General features: G+C 59.2%; 1 protein-coding gene across 1 annotated transcript; it reads left to right on the forward strand.

The window, feature by feature from the left end:
• The first annotated feature begins 676 nt into the window (after nucleotides 1–676).
• TSPAN1 (tetraspanin 1) lies at nucleotides 677–5,350 on the forward strand. The gene is made up of 7 exons (XM_054638598.2): nucleotides 677–876; nucleotides 1,884–2,090; nucleotides 2,482–2,556; nucleotides 3,253–3,351; nucleotides 3,706–3,843; nucleotides 4,309–4,392; nucleotides 4,642–5,350. The coding sequence occupies exons 1-7, from the start codon at nucleotides 820–822 to the stop codon at nucleotides 4,693–4,695; spliced, it is 714 nt and encodes a 237-aa protein (XP_054494573.2). The 5' UTR covers nucleotides 677–819; the 3' UTR covers nucleotides 4,696–5,350.
• The last annotated feature ends 4,193 nt before the right edge of the window (nucleotides 5,351–9,543 follow it).

Raw genomic sequence — 9,543 nt, forward strand, 5'->3', positions numbered from 1 at the left:
TAGGCAATGGCAGGTCTCTGCTGACTGCTCCAGTGCTGGCATCTGTCATGGCTGTCACTGTCCTCTCCCGCCGTCACCCTGTTGTGTCCCTGCCAGCAAAAATCCACCTGGCTGTGCAGCATCGGGGACGGCCAGTGCAGCTTTGGGTTCTCCTTCGCAAAGCAGCTCCTGGGGCCGTTCCCCAGCGCCCTCCTTTGCCAGCCTCTCTTTTGGCCCAGGACATTTGGGGTTTGCAGAGACCCCTGCGGTGCTGAGGAGGGGAGCAGCAGCAGGTCACGCACAGAATCGGCCTGCGGGGATGGGTGCCCTGGCCGTGGTTGGAGAGGGAGGCCGTGACCCGGGTGTGACCCTGTGAGTGCTGGGGTGCCACAGCCGGGGATCCATCCCCGAGCACGGAGGAGGGCGCGCTGGTCCCGCACGGCTGCGGGTGACCGACGGGGCTCGAACACCGCCGGGGCAGCGTCCCCAGGGCAGGAGGGACCCCGCGGGAAGGGCCGGGAGCCGGGAGTGTCCCAGGGAGGCGGCAGAGGGCAGCAGGGCTCCGGTGCGGGCTGCCCGGGGGTGGCCCCGGCGGGGCGGGGGGCTCGGGCGGCGGGGGCGGCCCCGGCCGCGCCCCGTTAAAAGGCGGCACCGGCGGGGCGGAGGAGGCACAGCGGGCTGGGCGGGACGGGGCTGCACGCTGGGATCTGCTCTCCCTTCAGGTAAGTTGTGTCTGTCCCTCCCCGCCCGTGGGGACACCTGGAGGGGCTCTGGGCACGGCAGCGGCTGTGCTGGGTGGGGGCTCCCCCGGTAACCTCTCTGCTCTCCCCAGGTGCAAAGATGGGGTGCTTCACCTTTATCAAGGTCATGATGATCCTCTTCAACCTGGCCATCTTCGTGAGTGCGCCCCGGGGGCTGGGGTCCGTGGGAGGGGGTCCCGGGGAGCCCCCGGAGCCGGATGTGGGGTGGGTTTGGGTCTGGCCGCGCTCCCCTGCCCCTCCGGACTCCTTTCTGTGGCCATGGGGTGGAGAGTGTGGGCAGGTGGGTGCAGGTGGGACTGGCCGAGCCCAGCGGGCTGTGCCGTGCTCTGGGGACAGTGGCTGTTGCATCAGCTGCCCCTGTCCCTCGCTGTGCTGAAGCTTGGCAAGGTGGTGATGCCCCGGAACAGTGGGTTCGCTGCATCCCTGCTGAGGGTCCTGCCTCTGTAGGGGAGCAGCCCCCGTGTGGGACTGTGGCTTGGGGGCTCCTGGATGTCGGGAATTCAGAGCACATGCAGGCTCTGCTGCCACCCGGGGCAAAGGGAGTGGAGCTGGCAGGAGCTGCCCTGGCCCTGCAGGAGCCACCTGGAAGAGGCTGTGGTAGGACACAGCCTTGGGAAGGAGGGTGTGCAGAGCCTCCTGGCTTGCTCTGCTGAAACACTCCCTCTGTAAAGCCCCTGCCAGGATTTGAGTGTGGTGGGGAAGGTCGAGGGGGCAGAGGGAAGGGCTGGCACGGACTGCAGGCAGCCCAGAGTTGACCTTGCCCAGGACTGTCTGGGGCCAGGGGCTGCTCAGCTTCTCCTCTGGGTGGGCAGGCAGCCGCCCTGCATGGAGGAGCTCGTGGCAGTGTGATGGTGGCCAGAGCCTGCACTGGCCCTGTGGGATCGTGGTGGCACTGCTGGCTTGGCTGCTCCACTGCTGGCACTGAAACCCTTCAGCTGTGGCACTGCCCAGGGGATGTGGGGGTGTGGGGTGTGTTTCAGGGTACTGAGCTGTCTGGCAGTGCCCTGGGCTGCCTGCAGTGCCACAAAGTCTTGCTTTGGTGTGGGGAAAAACTGCCAAGGGGAGAAACACCTGTGCCAAGGCCTTGCCTGAGTATCAAATCTCGTGCCTACCTGGAAGCTGACATTGCCTTTCTCCTCCCAGCTCAGTGGTGGGACCCTCCTGGGAGTTGGCATCTGGGTCAAAGTGGATGGAGAGTCATTCCTGAAAATATTTGGGACGCTGTCCTCCAGCATCCTGCAGGTTGTGAATGTGGCCTATCTCCTCATTGTCATTGGTGCCATCCTGCTGGTGATCGGCTTCCTCGGGTGCTACGGTGCCCAGAAGGAGAGCAAATGTCTCCTGATGATGGTATGGACCTGGCTGACCTCCTTATCAAGCCTCATTTGAGCTGGATCTGTGGTGGGAGAGGCCTGGTGGGCAGATTTCTCTGTGGATATTTCCATGTGGTGGCAGTCTGGGTGGCCCTTGGAAAGGCAGTGCTGGACTCAGTCTGCCCCAGAAAGGGTGAGAGGAGGCAGGGGTCACGCTGAGCTGAGGGCTCTCTCTTGGAGAGTGTCCAGAGAGCCCAGCCCCAAGCAGGTGGAGGGCAGGAGGACCCCAAGGTTGTGCTGCTCCTGCCCAGGAGCAGAGCTGAAGGCAGTGAGGCAGGAGGGCTGGAGCCCTGGGGAGGCAGATGAGTTCCAAGGGCCCCTGAGGATTCTGGCTGTGGTTTGACCTCCCTTCCCTTGCTATGTCCTAGTTCTTCTCAGTGGTGCTGATCATCTTCATTGCTGAAGTTGCTGCTGCTGTGGTGGCTCTGGTCTTCACAGGTCTTGTGAGTGCAATCCCTGAGTCTTGGGTTGGGCTGGTGTGGGACGTGTCCTACCCCTTGGGAAAACAGGAGCCATGGGCTGCCCATGGGTGTGGCTGCTCAGAGTGGTCAGTGCTCAGGAGGAAGGGATTTTGGGATGTTGGTCACTGCTGGCACCAGATAGGTGGGCAGGCTGGAGTGGCCTGAGGGTGGTGGGAGCAGGGTTTCCTGTTATATCATAACCCTCATATTTTTAGGACAAGTCTTGCCCACTTTTTTCTGTCAAGCCCCTCAGTCCTGAACCAGCTTAGGCTTGACACCTCCCCACCTCTGAGGGTAGGAGCCACTGGAGGAGGAAGTTCCTATTGCCTCATGCTGAGCAAACTAACCCTATTATTAGCACCTGAGAAACCACCTGGAGAGAAAGGTGACTGCCTCATTAGGCACTGGAGAAGTCAGCCACAGGGCAAACTCATTCCTGGCTCCCTCACTTAACGCTGCTTATCAGATGACTCAGGGCATAAATGACCTTGTGCCATAAAGCATTGTTTGGTGGGGAAGAGGAAAACTCTCTGTGGGTCAAATGGCCATGGTGTGACTGCTGGCCATGCTGGGTCTTTTTGGTCTCCTCTCCATAGACTGAGACCAGTATGGGGGTGCTCAGCTCTGTGGTGCTCCCCAGGACCTTCTCTGATTGTGTTTCCCTGCCCTTTCTTCCAGGCAGAGACGTTACTGACAGGGCTGGTGACCCCGCTGCTGAAGGAGAAGTATGGGGTGGATGAGGCGTTCACACAGATCTGGAATGTCACCATGTCAGAGGTGTGCTGAGCGCTGTGGGTCAGGATCCTCCCAACATGGGCTTAGGTGGTGCATGTCTGGGTGGGACAGTGAGAGGGAAGTGGGGACACATCACAGTCCTGGATGTGCTGAGCTGTCACCACCTCCTCAATTCCCCAGGTTCCTGGGAACTGCCTGCTTGGGACCTGGTGGGGTGAGAGCTGTGTGTGATGGTGTGTGGGGCAAAACCCTGGTCCCAAGGTGACTACTGAGCAGCCCACTGAGGCAGGGTTGAGCTGGGTGACTCAATGAGCCAGTGGGGGTCCAGATGGTGTCAGAGCATGGAGGGAGACCTGAAGGATGCTCCTCCCATCCCTTCCTCTCTCTCCCTCTTAGGTTCACTGCTGTGGCCTGAATAACTACACAGACTTCAACAACTCCTACTTTTATGATACACACCATGGCTACCCCGGGCAGTGCTGTGACACGCAGGAACCCTGCAACAGCACAGTGGCTGCAGAAGTGGCTGTCCAGGTAAGGGTGTGCTGCTGGCAGAGCCTGGCTTGGGGTGTGCCTGGGCATGGGGAGGGAGACCTGTCCTGTAGCTCCAGCCCCAGCTCTGCACACAGTGGTCCCATGGGCTTTAAGTTCTGGGGGGAGGCTGTGGTGGCCTTGGCTTTTCCCTGGTAGAAACAAGTAAAGCTGTTATGTTTTTCTGGTCCTGAAGGGAATAGGGTGGCATGCTTGATGCTGGGCTTGAACCCAGGCACCACTCTGCCTTTTTGGGTGATTTTCCTGGTTCTTCCCTTCCTTTCCTTGCTCCCTACCCAATATTTGGTCTGAGAAGTGGCTGAGTTGCCCCTGAAGCCTCAGACCTTCCCCATGGCTGTGTGCTCTGGGTTGGAGAAGCAGTAGCTCCCTTCCTGGGGGATGCTGTGCCCTGGCAGTTGGGGTATCACCACCTCTTGCCATCCTCACCTGTGTGGTTGCCTCGTGCAGGGCTGTTTCAAACAGATCCTGGAAGAAATCAGGACCAACGCAGGGGTGGCAGGCGGCGTGGCAGCCGGCATCGCTGCCCTGGAGGTGAGTGCCTGAGCCCTGCTCTGTGCCTCTCCTTGTGCCTGGAGCTGGGGCTGGGCCAGCCTGGGGGCCCCAGGGGGCTGGTGCAGCTCCATGGACCACCTGCAGCTCCAGATACTGAGCCTTCTTCCCTGGGCACCTCCAGCCCTCCCACTGGTGCCCTGGGCACGGAGGGCTGTGACCCAAAGCCCTGCTGGGAAGGGGAGGGAGGCTGCACATTTAGGGGGCTGATTTGCACCTTGCCACCCCCAGATTGCAGCCATGGCCGTGTCCATGTACCTGTACTGTCGGCTGGATGAGAAGTGACCCCCTGAGGCAGGAGGATGACCTGCCACCCCCCATGCTGGGGTGCACCTGTGATGTGCCATGCTCTCAGGGCGACCCCATCCCTCCCCAGGTCTGATGCTCTCCTGTGCACTGTGATTTGTAGCTGTATTTTGATCTACTGAGCTGGGATCTGTAGAGTTTGTGTATATTTTTGTACTGATATGGTATACAGAGCCTGTACATAGAGATTTGGGGTGTTTTTTGATTGGGGGTGGGTGTTGGGAGAAGCTGCTTGGTCTGTTTGGCTGATGCCAGCAGGAGATAAAGCAGCACAGGGGCTTTTCAGGGCTGCTGATCTGGCAGTGGCACAGTGATGCCTTGAGAAGCCCCTGCAGGTGGGTGCTGTACTGCTCTCACACTGTCCCTGCTGTGTCCCCCTGCATCCCTTTGAGGGGGTAACTACACCCTCCCTGGGGATATATCTACTCCTGCACCCATCCTCTGCCAGCCCTGGCCTTGCTGCCATGTGTCCCCTGAAGGAGGGGCTGGCTGGGTGCTGGCTGCTCTCTGCCCTTCCCTGGCTCTGCAGGGGCTGAGGCTGCCCTGTACCCTGTGCCAATTTGTGCCTGAGCCCCTCTCCCTGCTGTAAAGAAATGCAAATAAATTTTTCATCTTGGAAACAAATTATTTTCTGTAGTTGATCTTGGTTGCCTTTAATAAATACCCTCTGCTGGGTTGGGGGTGCAGGGGTGAGGGCTGCCTCACCTCCCTCTCCATTCCCTTCCATGTCCTTGCAGGCAGCACAGCCCTGCCCACAGCCTCCCTGCCCTCCTTGCCTGTGGCTCCCCACCTGCTCAGGTGCTTGGAAACAGAGCAGCCCTGTGTTTGCACAGCAGACAGGGTGCTGGGAGGACACCACCCTTACAGCCCCTGCCCTCTGCAACAGCCACTGCTTGCTCACAGCAAGGGACTGAGCAGCAGCTTGGCTTGAAAGGCAGGGCTGGCTGGGGGTTCCTGTGTCCCCATCAGCTCCAGGAACCTGGAATGGGGTGGTGGAGAGCTGGGGGTGGCAGGATCCATCCCTCTGACCATCTCCACCCCAGTGCTGTCCTGCACTGCCTGTGTCTGATGCACCTGCCCTCCCTCTGTCTGTGGGAGGTGGGTGGGCTTGGAGGGTTTCCAGATACTTCTACTGCTACTCCCTCTCTGCCTCAGTTTCTCCACTCCAAAAGCACAGCTGGGGTGGTGCTCCCAAGGGCTCCTTCACCCTGTTGTGGCCAGGGCTGTGGGGCAGGGAGGTGAAGGACAGGGGTGGTGGCAGGAGGCCAGTGTGCACACAGCCTCCCCAGCCCTGCCTCGCTCTGTGCCTGCTGTGGCACCCCCTTATCAGCTCCTGCCCGGTACGAGGCTGCACCGAGTGCTGCTGTGGTCTGGCATCTCCCTGGTGCCATCCAGTTCCTGTCACAGGGGCAGGAGCAGGCAGGGACAGTGGGACAGGCACGGGCACCCACTCCCCACACTGGGTCACTTAGCCCTGAGGAGAGGGCATCTGGCCCTGCCCCATGGCAGGGTGTGGGGGAAGCTGTGAGAAAACAGCCTTGTCTTTCCTGGCCAGGGGAATAAATAGGTCCCAGTTCTACCATAAATTGGTGCCACCTCATGGGTGGCGTCAGGACTTTTATGCCTCTTATTCCTCTCCAAGGATGCAGGAGCTGCCAGGAAGCCCTTCCTGGAGGTGTTGTGGTGCCCAGGAACCAGCTGGCACAGAGCTGGGCACACCTGGCCGTGTCCTGCTCTGCCCCTGTTTTTGGGATGCCTTGCACACACCCTCTCACCATCGGCCCCGTGGGGCGGAGCAGGCTCAGGGGTGAAACTGCTGGCTTCCACCCTTGCAACTCCTCCTAGCCAGGGGTTTCCATGGGTCAGAACAGGCTGTTTCTGTGGCACTGAGTTTTGTAAATAGCCCTGCAACCACTGGCTTGGTCCCTCCCCTCCACCTGCTGGGAAAACTTGCAGGACCAGTTTCTCCTCGCGGATGCGGATGCAATTCCTCCCAATTGCCCTTTGCGGTTCTTGGCTGCCCTGGCAGCCAAAATCAGAGCAGTGGGGGGTAAACTGGACCGGCACAGCCTCCCTGTGCTCCCACTGTGCCCCTGCCCTCCGCTTCCACTGCCCAAGCACTGCCACAGCCTTTGGGCTCTCCAAGGAGATCCCATTCCAGCTGCTCCCCCACAAGCTCTGTGGCCCATCCCAGCTCACCATCCACCCCCACCAGCTCATGTGGGTGCCACCAGGCACCTCTGCACTTTATATCCCTTAGAGCTGCCCAGTTCTTACAGACTGGCACGCTGGGGCAAACAGAAACTGTCAGCATAAGGCCAAGAGGTCCCTGAGGGATTATGGTGGCAAACAGAAACTTCCTTATTGCCCCTGGAAGATGGCAGGAGATGGCTCGAGGACCTGGCACATCTGGGTGTGTGCCAAAGTGGGGGTTCTTCTTTTCCACCTGGGATACAGAGTGAGGGAAGGCAGGAGGGCAAAGTCTCCCTGCAGGGACGTTGAGCAAACATCAGCCAGTGCCATGATGGGAGACGAACAGAGACCAAAATTCCTGGAGATTTGCAAGGTGCACTCTCCACCGGCATTACTTGCCCCAGGGCACAGCAGGCAAAACCCTGTGTGGTGCAGGAGCCTGTGCTGGCAGGGAGTGGGCAGTGATCGGTAATTAGGAAAGGAGCCGCCCCCTCCTTCCTGGGAATTAGCATCGATGGGAACAGGTAGATGAAAAGAAGGAGGAGCTGCACCTCTTTGGGTTTGTGCTAGTAAAGGGGGTAATAAGAAGCAAAAGCAAATTCATCCAGCATTAGTTGTCAAGGAGTGCCTGCTGTGGGGAATTACCCCTGCCTGCTGTAAAAGCTGGGACAGGATGTTCCCAGACTGGGGACAAGAGAATATCCTTGAATGGCTCAGGCTGGTCCTGGGGAAGAAGTGAGGCAATGCACACTTTCCCTGGCACAGACTGCCTGCCTGACTCCCCTCCTCCTCAGAGATAAACCATCCTGAGCGCCAGCCTGACCTCAACAGTGCTTTCTAGGCAGCTCCCTGCCTAATTGTTTAGTGGGGATATCAGAGGAGGCGATGCAAGGGCTGTTCAAGAGGCAGCAGGCAGGAGCTGCCATTGAACTGTGTGTTAATCATTAATGCTGCACCGGGCAGGGACAGCACAACAACCATCACAGCAATCCTGGTACCCAGTCGAAGATTAATTTTCCACCTACTTTAAATGTGGGAACAGGAGGTGGCAGCCCTGTGTCTGCAGGCACAGCAGGGAACAGGGACAGGAATGGGCTGGGTGCAGGGAAAGGACCCCTCTCAAAGCTGGGAACAAAGGGAGAAGCCAAGCAGAGCCCCTTCCTGGGAGCAGTTTGGGCACCTTGGCATTTATGACTTTTTATTCATAAATGCTTTTGGCATTCATGGCTTTTTATGAGGCAGAGGGTGCTGAAAATTTAGGATCAGGTTTCTGGGCTGGGATGCAAGTGGCTGGGCACAGCATCACTGACTCCCTCCCACGGAGGGAAGGAGATGGGGCCAGCAGGGAGCTAGTGATGACATCTCTCCATTCAAGAGGACTGGGTGTGTTATCCCAGAGGACTCTGGCTGGAAGGCTCTTCCCTCCATCTGTGGGGCACAAAGGAACCCATGTGCCATAGGAAGGGTCAGCCTAGACCTTGTCTCCCACATACCAGCCCGTCATCAGAGCACAGGGACTTCCTGCTTCCTCGGCACAGAGATCTCCAACAAAAAAAACTATGATGCATAAAAATAAACACCACCGGAAATTATGCAAAATTCCCCACCCCCCACAAGCTCTGGAAAGGTCAAGTTTCATGCCAACACTATTTTGCTTTTGTTTAATTATCAGCCAGCTCCTGGGAGGTGGGGCAGCCCGGACAGGTTCTGCTTTGTAGGGCTGCACAAAGCCAGGGAGGCCGGGCTGGGGGGGCTGCAGGGGCTGGGTGAGAAGTGCAGCTCGGGCAGCACGTGCTGCAGTGCTGCTGCATGGGGCTGAGCTGGGACAGCCACTGGGTCGGACTTCAGGGTGGGCAGGTGAGGGGACAATGGCCTGGCCAGCTCCTGGGACAGCTGGGAATGCTCCAGCAGCAGCAGGAGGCACCAGGAAGTGAGCGAGACCCCCCAAAAAGGGCAGGATGATGATGGCTCATCTAACAAGCGCCCCGGGGTGATGAACCCTGGCATCAGCAGCACCTGGAGGGCTGAGGCTCTCCATCAGCCTCCACAGGTTCTCCCCTTCAAGGGGTTAACCTGCTTCTGCTCTCATCCCTCTGTTTCAGGAGGGAAGGCTCCTATAAAGGCAGCGGTTTGGAGGTGTCAGACCTGAGCCCAGTCGCTCTGCAGGGCTCTGCCCCCAGCAGGTGGATCTGCCTCTTGCCCTCGGTGCCCTGGCACAGACTTGGTGCCGCAGGGCTTGGCTGGGCAGGAGGCAGATGTGGAGGTGAGAGCCCCTCACCAAGGCCCTGGGACTAAGTAAAAAACTTCTGCCAGGGTCTTGCCCTGCCAGAAAGGTCCTGGGGAGGGGCTGTGAGCCCAGCCTGGCTGCAGGGATCAGGCAGGGGAGCAGGATGGAGCTGGTCCACACTGGTGGCTGACACTCTCCCACTACCACTTTATTTCAGTCCTGTGGTCTCTGCCCCAGAAACGGGTGCATCCCCAGCCCCCCAGGGTTCCCTGCCCCATAGGGCAGACATTTGGAGTGGTCTAGAGTGTGACAAGGCTGTAGATCTCAGGACACAGCACCTGGACGTACCAGGAGGAAGACAGGAACGAGTCACCAGGCAGCTCGTCAGAGTTTCCATCAGTTGATGA

Source organism: Agelaius phoeniceus, chromosome 8 (assembly GCF_051311805.1).
Source record: "Agelaius phoeniceus isolate bAgePho1 chromosome 8, bAgePho1.hap1, whole genome shotgun sequence".
NCBI lineage: Eukaryota > Metazoa > Chordata > Aves > Passeriformes > Icteridae > Agelaius > Agelaius phoeniceus.